The 19,058-nt window shown below is 47.4% G+C and overlaps 1 protein-coding gene across 8 annotated transcripts in view; it reads right to left on the reverse strand.

The window, feature by feature from the left end:
• Window positions 1-19,058, reverse strand: part of LOC144768773 (uncharacterized) — a 9,320,023-nt gene that overhangs the window by 703,886 nt on the left and 8,597,079 nt on the right. For all 8 annotated transcript variants that reach the window (XM_078652700.1, XM_078652694.1, XM_078652695.1 and 5 more), the window contains one exon: window positions 7,784-8,025. In XM_078652700.1, the coding sequence (XP_078508826.1) occupies window positions 7,784-8,025 (242 nt within the window). The remainder of the gene's footprint in view (window positions 1-7,783; window positions 8,026-19,058) is intronic.

Below are 19,058 nucleotides of genomic sequence, written 5' to 3' on the forward strand. Positions count from 1 at the left end.
GTGGTGGCCTATCTGTAGGGGTCGCCTCGAAGGGGAGGGAGTAGCCCCTTCGGACGATTTGCAGCACCCACCTGTCCGATGTGATGTCGCGTCAGTGGAGGAGGTGATGGTGAACCCTGCCCCCCACTGGCGTCTCGTGGACCTGAAAGCTCGGACTAGGAAGGCTTTGAGGCGGATGCTGTGGGGGTGGATGTGGACTGGCCGCGCCGTTGTCCCCAGGCACCGCCACGGTGGTTACCACGTCTGCCACCATTCTGGATGTTAGTCTGTGGGCCGTGGCTGGCAGGACATGTGGGGGCACCCCTTCCTTGGCCACGAAAGGGGCAAAAGGCATCAGATTGCTGGCGCGCGGCCGACAGGCCCAAGGACTTTGCCGTAGCCCTGGAGTCCTTAAAGCGCTCAAGCGCACTGTCTGCCTTGTCGCCAAAGAGGCGATGGCCATCAAACGGCATGTACCTAAGGGTGTTTTGGACATCAGCCAAAAAGTTGGTGGACCTCAGCCAGACGTGTAGACGAATCGCCACCGTCGTTGCCATCGCTCTACCCAGCGAGTCCGTGGTATCCAGTCCACATCTGATGGAGTACCGTGCTGCATCTCGACCCTTCGCAAGGGCTTAGGCGAGTTTAGTCCGGGCCTCCTCCAGATATTGTGGCAGCACGTCCGCGACCGTGTCCCACAGAGAGTGGGTATAACTGCCCAAGAGGCACGCAGTGTTAACTGACTGCAACCCCAAACTCAGTGAGGAGAACATCTTTTTTCCATACTGTTCATACCTCTTGGATTCCCGATCGGGGGGACCCGTCGGGAATGCGGTCTGGGAGTTAGAGGCCTGTATGACCAGGCTCTCGGGAGTGGGGTGGGTGGACAGGAAGCAAGGGTCGCCCGGAGCCGGACAATGGCCTCTGGCCACGTTCCTATCTACAGGAGGACCAGTAGCGGGCCTGGACCAGATGCCCAGAAGAACCTAGACAAGGCCTCATTAAACAGCAACAGAGGCTCCGAAGAGCTTGCTTGCGGTTTAAGGACCTCAGTGAGAAGGTTAATCCTCACGGCCGCGACGGGGAGTTCAAGGGATAAGGCCTTGGCCGCCCGCGTCAACACCACACTATAGGCTTCCCCCTCCTCCGTAGCCACGGTAGGAGGGAAGACAAAACCAGTGTCTGGCGAAGTGTCCAGAACACTGACATCCCGTAGCTTACCTGCCCAGTCATGATAAGGCTGGCACTCACGTCCCAGAGGGTCCTCAGACCCGTCCCAATCCGCCTCGCCACCCATCTCCTGGTACTCAGGGTCAAATGACGGGGCCGGATCATAGAAGAAAAAATCTCCCATCGGCGTCGGAACCGGACTGAGGGGGGGACTGGGGACGCGTCGGCCGTGGTCAGCGCAGGGTCGACACCCTAGGAGCCGGCGCCGGCGAGGTCGTAATGTCGATCGGCGACGACCCGGATCCGGGCCCGGATCCGTCGGAGCCCTGCGGCGTCGGGACCGAAGTCGCCAACGATGCCGGGGCCAAAGCACCCGGCCCGCTTGGGCTCCCAGTCGGGGCCGCTGGGCCCGAAGGCACCGCGGAACCCGACGGAGAAGTGAGCGACCTCATGGCCATGAGGAAGGTGTCAATCTCCTCCGGCGTCTTGTTCTGCCCAGGGACCGGCGGGTATGGAGCAGGCCACGACGCCTGCGGCTCTGATGGAGCCGCGTGGTCGGTGTCACCCGAACCCCCTGCCGTGTTGCGTGAGCGTCGGGGGGAGTCAGAAGAGCGATGTCGCCTCTTCGACTTCTTGTGCCTCTTACCTGAGGACTTGGAGCTCGAGGAGTGGTGTCGATCCTCCTAGCCGTGATGACTCCGGCCCCGCGACCGGTTCCTCGACCTCCTTCCGGACCGGGACCTCGAACGGCATGGGGCCAATTGCTGGAGCTCGAGGCGCTTGCGGGACTGCTCCCGCCTAACCTGCGACGTCAAGGCACGGCAGTCGGGGCACAACTTGTCATGGGGGTCGGTAACCGACATCAGTTGGTTGCAGTCGACGCAGGGCTTAAATCCGGGCATCCCTACCAGCACCGTCGGAGTCGTTCGACTTCTAAAAATGATCAAAAAGATCGAAAGGTTTAGTCAAAAAATGTCTAAGGGTACCACTGTTACCGGATCGGCGCTTGCTGGCGCGGAAAAAATAGGAACTGAAGTCAGCGCGCGAGGGCGGCGTCTAAGTACTCCGGCGACGTCATCCCAGCTCCAACGACGTCAACGACGGATGCGGAGCCGCAGACGACGCCTACCGACGAGCAAGGGTACTGCTACGCAAAAGTTTCCGGATCCAGTCTGACACCTGGGGATATTCTCAGGTAAGGAATCTAATACTAACCTGTTTCTTTCACATTTTCCAGTTTTTAGCAAAGCCATTATGGGGCTGTGCAGGTCACAGTGACCAACTGCCAGACCATATACTCTTTATGGCTTTACTACACTTACAATGTCTAAAAATGGACTTAGAAACTGTTGGGGTACATGGCTCATGCCTCTGTACCCTTACTTTAGGGCGACTTACCTAGGCCTTAGGCAGTTGATTGCAGGCATGGCTCACAAGGAAGGGTGAAATGTCGACTTTTCACTTTTCTGTGCACCAAAACATGCAGCCTGCAGTGGCAGTGTGTGAGTGTTAAGGTGCAGGGCTCCTAAGGGTGGCACAGTAGGTGGTGCCGCCCGTGGAGGCCTTCCCTTATCACAGTGCCTTGCTACCCAAGGTACATTTTGCTTACCTGTGGCTAGTGAGGTGCCAATTGTGGATACAAAGGTACAGTCTTGGGAAAGAACAGATGCCCTGGAAACCTGATTGCAGGGACCCAGTGCACATCAAGTCAGGTTGCATCAGATGTCACGCAAAAAGTGAGGGTAACCATGCAAAAAGTAGCACTTTCCTACACTAGGGACTTAGCAGGGTCACAATAGCCATTTGGAAAGGTATCAAAGTACTCTCCGTAGTCAAATTTAGGAATAAAGCACAGCGACTGGGGTCCTGGTTATCAGGATCCGCGTCAAACCAGTCAGAAACACAAAACCACCACCAAAAAGTGGGGGAACCATGAAATAAGATCCTACTTTCTTATACCTAGTCATTGCACTTTTAACCTATAAGCCACCCCTAAGGAAGGCCCTTCAGGTCAAGGGCAGGGTGCATGGCATGCACAAGCAGAGGTACCATTACACACCCCAGTCTTCATTCTGTGAGCTTTGTAAGTGGGGACAGCCATTTTAAGGTATGTAGTGGATACTGGCAAGTTGAGAAGTCCAACTATATAATGGCTGCCCCAAACCTGGCCATGTCTGGTATAAAACATGTTGGAATCATGCAGCTACACAAATTCCAGTTTTAGTTGGATGATACCATTTACTGGGGGATCCTTAGTGGACCCCCAAATACCTAGCTGTATAGCCTCACAGGATCGGCCTACCACCCTAATCGGCTGCTGACCCTAGACAGTCTTCTGCCCCCCTGCTGATGAGCTTACCTTGGGCAGGGGAAGCTAAACAAAATATTTCCTGTGAAGGAGAGGTGTGACCAGCTCTAATTTAATATCTGGTAGAGAAGGGACGCTCTGAGCACCACCAGGCTGCATTGAAGGGCACATTTTGTGCCCTCCTTGCATAAACCCGTTTGGCACAGTTAAGGATGCCTTGGCTCCCACTCTCACGTAAATGCACGCATAGGAGAGCGGCATGTCAACCCCTGCCCACCTCCTCCCTAGGGAGGTGCCCAGAGCACCTCTAGGTGGTCACTTGATTCTGCCATGTTCAATCTTGGGTCCTAGGAGCTTCTGACTGGCTAGGCCAGCTGAGTAGTGTCTCTGACCCCCTGATAGATGTCCAAAATTATCACAAAGGAAATCCCTCCACCTGTATGCTGATATGTATGGTGCTACAGAGTCACTGATAAATAAAGACAGCCCAAATATCCTTGCCTTCCAAATTATGGTATAAGACAACATAATATGTTGAAAAGTCCCATTTATTTATTTTGTTTTATCAAAATGGTAGAAAACATGACAAGATAAATATCAAAATTCCAAGCGCCTCCTACGTCACGCACACATGACCTCTCAATCACCATGAACCAGACACATACCCATACATACACTTACATACTAACAAATCAACATTCGCTATACAACAACAACAACACTTTTTAATATATATAAAATGATTACAAAACCCTCCCACAGAATGCGGGGATACAGAAATTCAAAGGTTTAATTAGATAGAATCCATAACAGCATCAAAAGATTCCATGATCAGTTGGTCATACAGTTCGTCATCCAATTTCTTCTCACAAAGATAGATGAGAACAGGGAGACTAAGATCAAATCCAGTTCCCAGATGGGTCCCCACAGACGAGGTCCTTACCCTTTTTAGGGTTACTTCATGGCTCCTCTGAGGGAGGATCCTCAGATTCTTCCAGACAACAACAAGATTCAACTGCCTGTCATCTGAAGAATGTTTAAAGACTCTTCCTCTGGTGGACACTGAAACTCTGCTTTTTCTTCGAGCCAGGACTAAAGACAAGACTGCTCCTGGTGAGAAGATTCAAGCTGCAGCTACAGCCCTGTGCTTCTTGAAGTTCTGCAACTCTGTGGCTGTGCATCCTCCGAGTCACTCAGGACTCTGCCTGCATCCAAGCAAGATGGAATCTCCCTTGGAGTTAAGGAGTCACTTGCCTGGGGGCACCGCTACGTCGACGACCAGTTTGCTTATCCTGCTGTCCCAAGGGCATTGCCTGACTCTGCAACACAGGTGGTGGTTTGTTGGTCCTCCAAAAGCCTTACCAGTCTCCCCTACAACTTGTGGTACTGTAGTCTCTATCCAGCCAACGTGAACTGTGTTTGTTTGCCGTTGCCAAAACTTTGTGGCTCCCTTCACAGAAGATCTTCAAGCTCCAAGAAGACCCAGCCTCCAGCATTGCACAGCTCCAAGAACAATGTCCTGCCTTCATCCTTTGCATCTTGGGCCTTCATCTCCTGGATGCTGCTGAGGCTTCCCTGTGACTCCCTGTGCCTACTGCCAAAGGGTACTCAATGGGGCTCCATCAATTCCTGATGGCTCTCCTGGGTGCTGAGGGCAGGCTCTGACTTACCTTTGCTGGGTTAGTCCCACAGACCTTGCTGGACTGCAACACTGCATTCTCTTCAGCAAACAGTTGTTTGCATTTTCCAAGACTTGTTTGTGGTCTTGCCAGCCACTGACCTTCCTGCACTCATCAACCGGCATTGGAGAGCTTGATGACAGCTCCTGTACCATTGCTTTGTCTTCTGGACTCCACAGCTGCTGCTTCCACCTCATTGTGCTACAGCAAAAACCTCCGACAAGGGCTGGTATTCTGCTTATGTGCTTGGTGGTTTGGATTTTGTCCCCTCTGCTTTCAGGTTCATCTCATCTGGATTCCACATCCTGGACCCACCGGCCTGGTCCACAAGACTCTATAGCCACTGATCGTCCATTGGTGTCAAGAAGCGGTTCTAATGCCACTTTACCCCTATGCACCTGGGCTCCCTGATGTAAGTATCTGTGTTTCCTGTGTATCCACAGGTGGGGTGACTCTCCAACCTTTCTTGATCCAAGTGGTTCCTTAGGGGTCCTTTGGGAAGGGTCTTAGAAGCATTAAAATCCAACCACTACTTACCCTGTGCTATCTTATGGATGTCTGACCTGGTGTAACCACTCTGCACCCAGGCACCTTGAGGTCCCTGGCTACTCACCTTGGGTGGTTCAGTGCTTCCCCTGGGGGTCCTCCATCCTTGGGAATTAGTCCATTTTTGGTAACCATTTCACCTTCTACTATTTTAGAATATGGTTCGGCCCCGGATAGGGGCCCATGTATTTTCCTATGCTACTTACCTATTTCTGAAGTATTACATGTGTGTATTTGAAATCTCCAGATAGGAGATATACCAAGTTAGTGTCCAGTGTGTGTTATGAAATACAAAGTCTGCTTTAAATCCTCTTCTGTATTCCTTAGCTGTCCCCCCGGCTACTCTGTGAGAGCTTCGGTTATCAGGGACCTAAACACTATCACTAAGGTTTGCCTGGACATAGTACACAGTGCCTCACCATAGGTAGTCACTATATACTGAGCCACCCTCCTACAGTAGCCCTCTCCGGAACTGCCCTGATTGGGGCGGAAAGTAAAGAACTGACATCAACACGCAGGGGTGGCACCTATATAGGCACAGCGTACGCCACTTCAAGCACAGACAACAGGAAAAATCTTCAGATCCAGTCTGACACCTGGGAATAATTCTAAGATAAGGAATCTGCAGCTACATGTCTCTAAAAGATGAAACAGGATAGCAAGAGGTTTCTTATAAAGATTGAAGAGGGTATGTTAGAGAATTGAACCTTGGGGGGGGGGGGGCTCTCTGAAGTAAGAAAGAGGGGAAAGAGGTAGAATTTGAAAACCTAAGCATTTGAGACAGACTGATGAGATAGGGGTTGCCCCAGAGGACAACAGTGCCTCTCACTTCTATCCTATATGGGTTTCTAGGGTTCTTAGCACACATGCAAGATAAATACGCATCTACGAATATTTTTTGTGCAGTAAGGTTTACACATTAATGCAGGCATCTTTGCGTCATGGCCTAAATTGGAGGTATGCTACGACACATGCATCAGCACTAGAAGAGAGCAGATGTGCACCATATCTTAGTAAATGTGGCACATTTCTGCTCTCTCCCTTTCACACAACACAGTGCACTAAGTTCCTTGCTGCATCCTGTATCGAGAACGTTTTGTAAATGTGGGACAACTTTCAGACGCAGGGCTTCACACTAATCTGGTTTAATTCAAAGTTGTAAAGGTTTCACAAGGTACTATGTTGATGTTAGGTTGGCCACCACTACAATGACATAGTATACAGCAGGGAGTAGATGAATGACCCCCCTCCCAACTATGCCCATTAATTTGTTTAATAATACATTTGAATAAAGCACTCTTACTTTTTAATCCATTGGCAATCCTTTAAACCAGATCGAGTCCTGACACTGAGTATGATCGGTAACAAGATGTGAGAGAGGGTAATGAGATATGAGTGTGAGTGAGAGTGCAATACACAGACTTTTAATACCTAAAATAGTCTTACATAATTCCACCGGTTACTATCTCAATGGGAAGGCACTACATACCCTGCATTGCTTCTCCTTTAAAATAAATATGTGCTTTATATCCATCACTGTGAAAAACCTAGGAAAACACAGTGTTTGTCTAATGTGGGAGTAAGGCAGCTGAAAAAACACTGATAATCACTGATGTAAAAAGTTTTGGAAAACACTGAGAAAACACTACTGAACTAAATGAGGATCAAAAATACTTGGAATGAGATGACACCTATATGCAAAACTGTAACCTTTCAAAACTCCCAGCAGACATCAGAGGCACATATAATGTAGGTACTAGAAATGTATCCCCACTGTGAGGGTACATGTTGAGTTGCCACCTGATGTGGAAATAATTTGACTATGCCACCACAGTCTGGTGAAACTGATGAGCCAGAAAAAGCCACGTAGGGGGAAAAGCAAACCAGCAATGGTTGGAATCTGTAATTGAGGTGGACCCTCAATTGTCTGTGTGGTAGTAGTTTTCCTTCACCACATTAGTGTCTCAAAAGTAGTAAGTCCATTAGAGTGTGTGATTGAGAGATTTCTTAACTGCATATGTACTTTGCATGGGCATTCAAAGACCATAAGTTCGGCATTCTTTTTATTGTTAAGCATCACTAAGCAATAATGTCTTCATACCATATATGTTATACTCCAAAATGAGATCATAGTGGCGATAGAACTGATGTATTGGATGCCGGTACACAGGATGCTTCCAGGTTCCACTGTTGTACTATGTAGTTTCACAATCTTCTCAGGGATGTCTTCCACCCATATCCGAATTTGCACCCATAGCCTGGCAAACAGGGACTGAGAAGGGTATGCTGCGCTCATAACTCTGTGCTGCTCCTCATCAATGTACTCTCGATACATCCTCATCACTTTAAAAGGAAAAAGGACAATATACAACAAAAACATAGTTAGTTTTTGTTCTGCACTAGGATGCTGATTTAATAGTTACAGGAAGTACTAAGTAATGTCGCTTTTGAATGCTGCTACTCCTTTGCAGACTTCCTATATGAAGTCCCGCACTCCAGTGTTTGACATCAGAAAGACTTAAAATGAGGAAGAATATTACCTTTTGAACCCCACCCGCTCTCATTCTTGAAACTCTCCATCAGTGCCCTTTAAAGGCACCAATATTCTTCAAGAACTCTTAAATTATCATTGACACTCTTCATTGATGAAAAACAATTTATCTCTACGAAAAACACCTTATTTCTGGGGGTTGAAACACACAGGAGAACAACTTTGTTTGCCTTGGATAGCCCAATGACTAAAACGCAAAACCTTTTAAACAAGACTTCTGCTCCTTCCCCCCAAGACTCAGGAGCAATTGATCAGAAAAAGTAAATTTGTCATGGTCTGTGCTTTCTTTGGCAAAAACTCTGAAGACTTTGACATTCTCTACTTGCACCTACTGCAATACTATTGGATTGGATTAACAAATTACTTACCTTTGATTTGTTTTTATTTTCTACTGGAAACTCTAACTTCTTAGTGATCAAAATCTAGAAATATGCATAATAGTCCTTCTGGGTTTGCAAAACGCATGTCAGGTGGCAGCAGAGCAATTTAATCCATGTAATTGTCTGAAGTGACATATCAGAACCGCCAGGGCTGCACATGCGCCCAAGTACATCAGAGAGGAGAGGAGAAAGATCAATGAGCAATATGCCTGACTATATATCAGATAAAAGGTTACCAAACGTTATTAAAACCACAAGATTCTTTACTAATTTGTTTAATGAATTACTGTTGAGACAGGCTCCTCCCCTCAAAGAATTCTCAGGCTTCACCTTAAATGAGAATAGTCTGAAGAAAAGTGCAGAAGAGCAACCCATTGAATCATGAAGTGCTGGAGAACAGCTCATCCAAAACGTGCTTTGGGATGGTGTGCACCATAGACCCTGTACCTCCACATCCAAGATAGGGGATGCCTCACAAGGGGGACAAAGCGACAGCCCTTTATCTGCAGAGTAAGCTCTGCTATACCACCAGATGGCTATTCTTTCATAAATTCATAGCAAAGCCAAACAGCATGATCTGTTTGAGGACTGTTAGTTTGTCATAGTCTGACTCTCCTTCGCATTAGACAATTCAGCAAAGATGCTGACTGTCCAATCTGATTGCACTACCAAATTTCGATCAAAGAAATATCATCATATAAATATATTGTGGAGAAAATATCGAAGGCCAAAATATCAAAAGGTAAGTGCATACGGAGGAAGTGCAGATTCATTATTTCTAACATCTACAAATATTAAAGAGCTGTATATCATCAAGCTACATGTATGTACAGCTAGGCATAGGACATCAATTCTTACTTACCTTTTGATATTTCAGTTTCAATAGTTTGTCCTTGATATTTCTATACCATGATATTCTGTCTTAGATATTCAGGGGGCACATCATCATTGAATCTATATCTTTTGAATAAACAATATAAATACTCAAGTCCTTTCTACTTCCAATTTGCTCAAACGCTTCTCTCACAGAGAGGAAAAATGTAGTCAATAATTTCAAACACCACTGCAAAAAAAAAAGGTTTGACTATGTAGGCCACTTTGTCAGATCAGCCAGAAAAAAAATATGAGGAAGAGCAGTGCAAAGTGTTTGAATTTCCTTTACCTTGCTAACTAAAGTTATTGCATTTACGAATACAATATACTTACCTTCATTACTAATTCTTCATGCTGAAGTGATAACCTCCACAATAGATTTGTATGTGAGGAATTTATTTTGAAAACATTTCATGTAGCAGAACCCAAATGGACAAATTAAAAAGGGAACCTTGATCCAGAGACTGGATGTAAGCTCAAATACAGACAACCTCTATGGTGATTTTAGTGGTCTTAGCCAACCATAAAAGGCTCTCTAAGTGGTAGCTGTGAAGAGCAACCTTCAGGCTTAGTCCAGAAGGAGTGTTAAGCAACGTGTTTTACCAGAACTAATCATATAGTGTAAGTTAAATGAAAAAGAACCACACAGTGTAGTTATAAAAATAGTTATAGTTTTTATACAGCACACCAACCCATTGGTACGTCTACTACCCAGAGATATCAACACAATACACACAATATTTCAAATGTAGAACAGGTAAGTAGCATAAATACATTGTGGTCTCCAGGGGGAGACCAAACCATATACTAAAGAAGTGGAATGCAAACTGTGACCGAAGTCGGGACTTGGACCAGAAGACTAAGAAGAGCTGGGAACACAAGGAACCACTCAAGGTAAGTACCCAATGCGTACTCAATGTATGTCAATGGGGAAGTTGCGGTTCCAGTTTTCAAGAAGAAGGACCTTTCCTGTAGTACACTGAAGAAACCTTGTGGAAGATGGAAAGTAGGGGAGTCACCCCGCACCCTAAACCCACCCAACCCTCATGGATACCCCAGGATTCAGGATACCTACACCAGGGTAGCAGGGTGCATAGATGCGAAATGACGTCGGAAACCGTGGTAGACCACAATGGAAAACTTCTTTGAAGATGCCACTAGTGAAGAAGGTTAGAGAGTCCGGAGGAATCCAAGGATGGATTATTGAAGAGGAGTACCTGCAAGCAGAGGGGACAGAGTCTATGCCATTCAGGAGTGGCCAGGAGGCACGAAAGACCAATGACCACTGATGAAGGAAAATGCAGGAGAGTTGACGGTGACCTTGTCGCTGCAGCTGTGAGGACCAGTTAATGCTGCGGAAGACCAGGAGTTGGTCACAGGCTGTCCCACGTCGGAAGTCGAGAACCAGGGGGTAGTTTTCTGGCAGGTTCACCAACAAGCTTTGGCAGCAGCAACAGACATGGCTGATGAAAAAGATGCCAAGGGACTCACCAAGTGCAGTAGTGTCAGATCATGCCCGAGCAAGCAGGCCAGCCCAATGAAGCCCAAGAAGACCCTCAAGAGGAGATAGATAAGGATCACACACTTACTTAGGGTGAATAGGAAAGCCCTCACACACCGACCTGGTCAGTGTCATGCTTCATCATCGGGCCCCACCAAAGAGGCCGAGTGCCTCTTTGGTGTGCTACAACGCCAGAAAGACTGCGGAGCTGGTTGTGTGAAGAAGGGCGTGTTGTGAGGGTGAGTGAAATTAAAAGTGTCTAGAAGAGTATCAAAATAAAAAAAAATTTTAATAGATGATCCCTAAGGCACGAAATTACAAGTATTATGTGTCTGAATTTAATTGCCAAGGTTTAGGAATGGTAAAATTCAGAGAAATACAATCAGTTAGTCAGTCAACATGTTTCTGCCATTTCAGAGGCGTAAATGTACCAAGGCATTCATCAGGACTAAACCCCGGCGGTATGGACTCTCTAATCGTCCACCCTAACCAAGGGACGTGAAAGTGAAAAAAAGGGGTGAAAAAAGTGCATAAAAAGGGGAGAGCGAAGGCTCGATCCCCAAAAAACCTCAAGTTACATTGCGAACTCGCAGGTTTCTTTTGAAAATTAAAACTCAAAGCCTTCTTTGAAGGCAAAACAGACCCTAATGAGAGAGTCAGGAATGGTGACACAGGACTGAGACTAAGCTCCACTTTCACCCCTCCCACCCATACTGTCCCGGCGGCTATCACCGCCTTTGAGCATGCCGTATTTAAAGATCTGGAAATACACCAGAAGACCTTTGGAAATTTCAGCACTGCCGAACATCAAGCACTACGGACGTTACAGAGTGACACCTCTATAACCATAAAGCCGGCAGACAAGGGTGGAGGGATAGTTATCCAAAACACTAGAGACTACGAGCAAACCTGTACTGACCTGCTCGGAGATACTAAAAACTATACCCCACTCACCAGAGATCCCACAACAGATCTCACCAACAGGATCACAACCTTGGTCCGTCATGCAGAGGAATGCGGGCATTTGTCTAAAAACGAAGCGGACTTCCTCAACAGTCCTAGCAACGTTGTACCATACTTTTACACTTTGCCCAAGATGCATAAAAACCGATTGCCACCCCCCGGACGTCCCATCGTGTCAGGGATCGGTTCACTTCTGGAACCCTTGTCACAATTTTGTGACTACTTTTTGAAACCTCTAGTACAATCCACTCCCACGTACCTCAGAGACACCAAGAGCCTCTTGAAACTACTATCAGAAATCACGTTCACTGAAAACTCAGTTACCCTAGTGACCCTCGATGTAGAAAGCCTCTACACGAGCATTCCACAGGACGATACCATCAATGTCCTTGGAAAATCACTAGACTCCATCGAATGGAACTACCAGACACCGAAAGCCTTTATCATTGAATGTGCCACCATGGCCCTTAAAGAGAATTTTTTCTCTTTCAAAGACAAACTGTTCCTACAATGCTCTGGGACATCCATGGGCAGTGTTTTTGCTCCCAGTGTGGCCGGATTGTATGTTGCGGACTTTGAGGCCAAATTCATATTGCCCCCAACTGCAGCTTTCTCTACTTACATGCTTCTATGGAAGCGTTACATCGACGACATTCTGCTTCTCTGGACAGGGAGTGATAGTGAACTGGACACCTTTCTGATCTGGATCAACACGCTAGACCAAAATCTGAGATTCACCAACACCACAAGCAAAACGGATATTGTCTTCCTTGATGTGGTCATTTCTGTTGTTGGCACTGGGCTCACCACTAAGACCCACCACAAGCCTACAGCCAAAAACAATCTTCTTGACTTTAGAAGTTTTCATCCTCGCCCACTCAAAGAGAATCTCCCGTATGGGCAATATCTGAGACTCAGAAGAAACTGTAGTGCCCTTTCCGATTTCAAGGAACAGTCCATCTGTCTGACAGAGAAACTAAAAGACAGGGGTTACCCAGCACCAATCTTGAGCAAGGGTCTGAAAAGAGCAAGAAACCAACCAAGAGAGGCACTCTTGGAAGAGAAGGTAAAGAACCCGGATTCAATACCACTGACTTGTGTGACAACATACAATAGCCTGTCCAATGTAATGAAAAAGACAATTAACAAACATTGGAATATTATCACATCCTGCAAAGAAGACTGGGAGAAACCGTTGTTTTCTTTCAAAAAAGGTCGAAGCTTAAAAGATGCCTTAGTCCATACTCGTCCAAAAGAGAAACTTACCAATAATGTGCCATCAATAACCGCAGCATGGGGTCTACCAAAAATCACTGGGCACTACCCGTGTTCTGACTGTGTTGTCTGCCACTTGACAGAGGCCACTAAAACTTTATCACTGGAACCAGGGAAAATTTGGGTACAGAAAGAACATACTAACTGTAACTCTACGAATGTAGTGTACCTGATTACCTGCCCGTGCCAGCTTCGCTATATTGGCATGACTACGCGCAGGGTTAAACAGCGCATATGCGAACACCGAAGTAACATAAGGTGCAAAAAAGTAACCACTAAGCTGAGTCGCCATTTTCTGGACAGTAATCACACACCCAATGATATGAGGTGGACTGTAATTGAAGCACTCCAAGGGACCACTAATATCACAAGCAGACTCTTTGAAAAAGAGCAACGCTGGGTGTACCGTCTGGGCACGAATACCAACGGCCTTAACGATGACATCCCATGGAATACTGTTTTATCTTGAACATGATGCCTGAGCACCTATATGACAATATGATTCACTGCTCTGTATAAGGACACGGTTCCCTTTAAGTAAATGCCTTCTTTGTGCCTTTTATTATGACTTTTGACCTCAGCACATACCTGTAATAAGAATCTGTGCCACGTGCCGATACTTTTACAGAGCTTCAGGTTTCCCACTATTCATACTGCTGACAATTCAGTACACTACCACTACAACCAAAGTGTACAGCCAGGGCGCTATCTGCTAATTCGATCAGACGCCCGTTTCTGTCATCTGGACGCTGGTAAATGGATTAATAATCCGTTTCCCAATTTTGACAGACTCTGATTTAACTCATTATTGTTTCTGTGAAGCCACATCCCTCCTATTCATGGCTGGTGCGTGTCAAACCTCGTCTCCAGCAAGGGGCGGGCGCGTTCCAAGCCTCGTTTTGGCTGGACACGCCCACCAGGAAGAACGCGACGCGCTGCTCGCCTGCTCTAATACTCAGTTACCGGCCCCGCTCTCCATCGTCGGGGTCCGGTTCTGAGGGAGATCCTAGGTGTCTAGCGGGCTGTGAGCGTCAAGGGCGTGAGTGTACCAGGATCATACACAACGCCGATCTGCTACAAAACGAAGCTGAGTACCGCCCGGAAACGGGGATCTAATGGCTAAACCTCTTTTCATTTTCAGGATGTGCCAGGCACGCTCCAACCCCCCTCCCGAGACCCATGGTGCAAGTAGCGCCACATTTTAAAGTGAGATTTATGTGTGATACTACCATCCTAGGGGGTCACTGACCCTTTGGTCCATTGATCCCTTCAGAAGGAGTACATAGAGTATGTTTTTAACGATTTCTTCCCAGATAATTGAGTTTTTAAGACACCCTTTTCACTCCACTTCCCAGAGTTACCGATATCATCCCTATAGGGTTATGTGGATGGTGTTAAACCTAGTGTTACTTTGGGCACACGAATTTTGCCACATTATAAGGAGCACGACAACCAAACGCAATGGCATTTATTAATTGTTGTCTGTTTGTGTTTGTGTTTGTATGTGTACTTTCACTTCACAGGTGCAGAAACTCTCCTGATTTTGGAGGTTTTTTGGGGATCGAGCCTTCGCTCTCCCCTTTTTATGCACTTTTTTCACCCCTTTTTTTCACTTTCACGTCCCTTGGTTAGGGTGGACGATTAGAGAGTCCATACCGCCGGGGTTTAGTCCTGATGAATGCCTTGGTAAATTTACGCCTCTGAAATGGCAGAAACATGTTGACTGACTAACTGATTGTATTTCTCTGAATTTTACCATTCCTAAACCTTGGCAATTAAATTCAGACACATAATACTTGTAATTTCGTGTCTTGGGGATCATCTATTAATTTTTTTTTTATTTTGATACTCTTCTAGACACTTTTAATTTCACTCACCCTCACAACACGCCCTTCTTCACACAACCAGCTCCGCAGTCTTTCTGGCGTTGTAGCACACCAAAGAGGCACTCGGCCTCTTTGGTGGGGCCCGATGATGAAGCATGACACTGACCAGGTCGGTGTGTGAGGGCTTTCCTATTCACCCTAAGTAAGTGTGTGATCCTTATCTATCTCGCTCCAATTAAGTGGCAATTCTGAGACTGATTTGGCCTCTCTCTTTTTGTTTATCTACATTGAACCGGGGACTGAGAGAAGCATCCTTGAATCTTCCTACCTCTCCCATTGTTGTTTTGACCCTCAAGAGGAGCCACAGGCCAAAAGCACAAGAGTCGCAAGAGGATCTGAAGCAGCTCACCCAGATGCAGGCCCAAGGTGCAGAGGATGCAATGAGGATGAGGTTTTGGCAGGAAGAGATGCTGGAGGCTGGAGTTTCTGGGAGCCCGAAGGTCTCTGAAAGACAAAGTCAACAAGCCTTGGCTATTGCAGGTCAAAGCGGCACACAGGGGTGCACAGAGGGGCTGTTCCAGCGGTTCTGATGAGGGATACTAGCCTCAAACTTCCTGAGAGGACAGTGCAGTCCTCACAGAGTTGTAGAACTATCACCTGTGTTGCTGGGCCTTTCAAAGTCTGGAGGACGTCAGGAGCAGTAGACCCGTCAGCTTAGTTGCGGTGCCTCCAGATGCAGTCTCAGTTCCCAAAGCGTAGCCCAATGAAGTCCAAAGTGCCCAGACGGTAGCATTAGAAGTGGTTTCAGATCTGAATCTTTTACCATGTTGAATCATCTAAAGAGCCACAGATAGGCAAGCCCTTAAGTACCCTAGGAAAAGGGTTGGGATGATTCAGGGATCCTTGAATTTGAATTTATAATATTTATTGAGCGCAGCATTCACCAGCGGTTTCTTGGCGCTATGGAGGGCAGGGTACCAGTGGGGGAGAGTGACCACCACACCTAAAAACTGATAGGCCTAAGGAGAAGTGAGAGCATATCACAAGGGAAAGGCCTGTTTAAAAAGAAAGGTTTTAAGGTCCTTCCGAAAGGGATGGTAGTGTGTTGCCAGTCTTAGGTGATCCGGTAGAGAGTTCCAAAAAGTGGGTGCCAGAGTAGAAAAGTTCGACCCACCCCACTTCTTGCGCTTAAAGCGGGGGACCACCAGCAAAGACTGGGAAGAAGAGCGAAGCTCTCGAGTGGGGATATACTCCCTGATCATGGAAGAAATAAAGGCGGGAGCAGAGCTCCGCCGTGAATGAAAAACCATGCAACCCAACTTAAACAAGGCCCTCTCTTTAACCGGCAACCAATGAAGTGCCTTCAGAAGAGGAGTGCAATGATGCGAGCGAGAAAGGCCATGAATAAGTCGGGCTGCCTGGTTTTGAACCAACTGGAGTTTCCGTAGGCTGTACGCTGGAATGCCATTGTACAGGGCATTTGCGTAGTCCAGCCGGGAGACAACAAGAGCGGACATATTCAGCTTGAGTGCCAGAGGAAAGAAAAAGCGAGAAACAGTGCGAATAGTGCGGAGAGTGAGAAAACAAGAGGAAACAACATGACTAACTTGTGAGTGAAGAGTGAGTTGATTATTGAGTTTGACACCTAATGTCTTGACTGAGGCAGAAGGAGAAGGAGGGGGCCCAAAAGAAGAAGGCCAAAATAAAGAATTCCAGGGACTGGAGCAACCACCCGTAAGAACCAGCTCGGTCTTATCCGGGTTCAACTTTAGGTGGTTGTGATTCATCCAGTCCCTGATGAAAACCATAACTGACTGAAAATTAGAAATAGAATAAGGAGAGGAAGAGAGATTAAAGATAAGCTGGAGGTCATCCGCATAGTTAAAAACGGTGACCTCCAGCTGCTGGAGAGCAAAAATCAAAGGACAGATGTAGAGATTTAACAAAAGAGGAGAAAGAGAAGAACCCTGAGGAACACCACAAGTGACAGGTAATGAGGCAGCCGAAAAGTCTCCCAGCTGGACCACCTGGGTGCGGTCCCTTAAAAAGGAGGAGAGCCAGACCAAGGCCGAGCCCCCGATTCCCGCCGCTCCGACACGGGACAACAAGATGGAATGGTCCACCGTGTTGAAGGCGGCGGAGAGATCGAGGAGCACCAAGGCCTGATGATGGTTTTGGTCTGCTCCCTCCCTAAGGTTGTTGAGGACCGACACCACAACGGACTCCGTGGAGTGTCTTGGCCGAAATCCTGCTTGTAGGGGTGCTAAGCCCCCATTCTCCTCAATGAAGGAGCTGAAAACCGTTGGTACATGCCGCTCCAGCACCTTGCCCAAATAGGGCAGCAGCGAAATTGGACGGTAATTGGCTGGAGCGGAAGGGTCAGCCCCCGCTTTCTTGAGGATAGGCACTATAGTAGCGGACTTTAGGGAAGGAGTCACCACCCCTTGTGTAAAGGAATTATTAAGAAAAATAAGGGGGGGCAAAGGACAGGCAGTGTAAATGTGTTTGAGGATGCGGCCTGGACAAACATCCATCGGGGAACCCGACTTAACTTTTGGGAGAATGGCCAGAAACGCATCCTCAGTGAGCGGTGGAATAGAAGTGAGGGAGGAACGGGCAGTAGGGGGAAAGGGATCGACAAAAGCCGGGGAAAGGAAAGGAATATTTAGTTTAATATTGGTTATTTTATCCAAAAAATAAGAGTTAAGGGAATCACATAGATGCTGAGTGGGCAGGGGTTTAGGGGATGCCCTGTCCGAGTAGGCCAGATCCTGGACTATGGAGAAAATCTCTCTGGGTTTATTTTCTGCCACCAAAATTTTGGCGGAAAAATAAGCAGTCTTTACGTCGAGTATAGCTCTCTTATACTCGCCCAAGAGGGTGGTGTATCTAACTTTCAGTGTAGGGCAGTAGTCCCTTCTCCACAGCCTCTCCGCTCGCCTAAGAGCAAGCTTCTTCTCCTTTAACTCCTCGTTAAACCAACGATTGGATACGTTGGGGCGTCTGGTTGATATCCGACGTAAGGGAGCTACCAAGTCGCATCCCCTGGCGAGCCAGGTGTTAAGGGTGGCGGCTTGGGATAAGGAGGAAAGGCCTGCCTACTTAGGCGAGGAGTCCAGCAGGGAGGATGACAAGGACTGGAGGTCGACACGGCCCCAGTTACGTGCCCAGGTGTTTTTGGCTAATGGAACTTTCACCACTGACCTGTAATTAAGAGAACAGGCGACTAAGAAATGATCCGACCACGGACATGGGGAAACAGAGATGGATGAAATAGAACAATTGAGGGACCAGACCTGGTCCAACACATGACCATGTTTGTGTGTAGGAACCTGGACATGGGAAACCAAGTTCAAGGCCAAAAGAAGTTCAGAGAACTGTTTAGAAGAGGTACATTCGTGGGCGTCAGTAGGCCAATAGTTAAAGTCCCCAAGTACAAGGACCGAGGCATGATTGACCACTAAGGTGGCCAAAAGATCCTGTATGGCGGGCAAAAATAAAGGTGACAGATGGGGCGGACGATATACCAATAAACAGGTAAGAGGAGGAGATAGAGTAAGGAAAGAAACTACAAGATGGTCTATGGGCGCAATCGGGGGTGATGGGAGTAGTTTCATATTAAGGTCAGACCGGGCAATAATAGCCACTCCACCCCCGCCTTGCTAGCCGGGCGATCTGAGCGTAGGGCAACATAGGATGGGGGAAGGGTAGCCAATAGAGAGGGCAGGGACGATTCGCTAAACCAAGTCTCGGTCAGAAATAATATATCTGGCTTCTGTACCTCAAGCAGGACAAACAAGTCCTGGCAATGCCTAACCGCCGACCTAGTATTAAGTAAAAAAATGGATAAAGGGCAGGGTAGCGAGGCAGTAAGGCCGGAAGGCAGCTGAGTCGAACAACTAGTAGAAGGGGCCAGGTGGGCAGGGACTACCTCGTAAGTAGAGGGGCCTAAACCAAGAGAAGCGATATCAACAATGGTAGCATCCGCCAGGGGCCACTGGCCCTGT

Source organism: Lissotriton helveticus, chromosome 7 (genome assembly GCF_964261635.1).
Source record: "Lissotriton helveticus chromosome 7, aLisHel1.1, whole genome shotgun sequence".
Taxonomy (NCBI): Eukaryota; Metazoa; Chordata; class Amphibia; order Caudata; family Salamandridae; genus Lissotriton; species Lissotriton helveticus.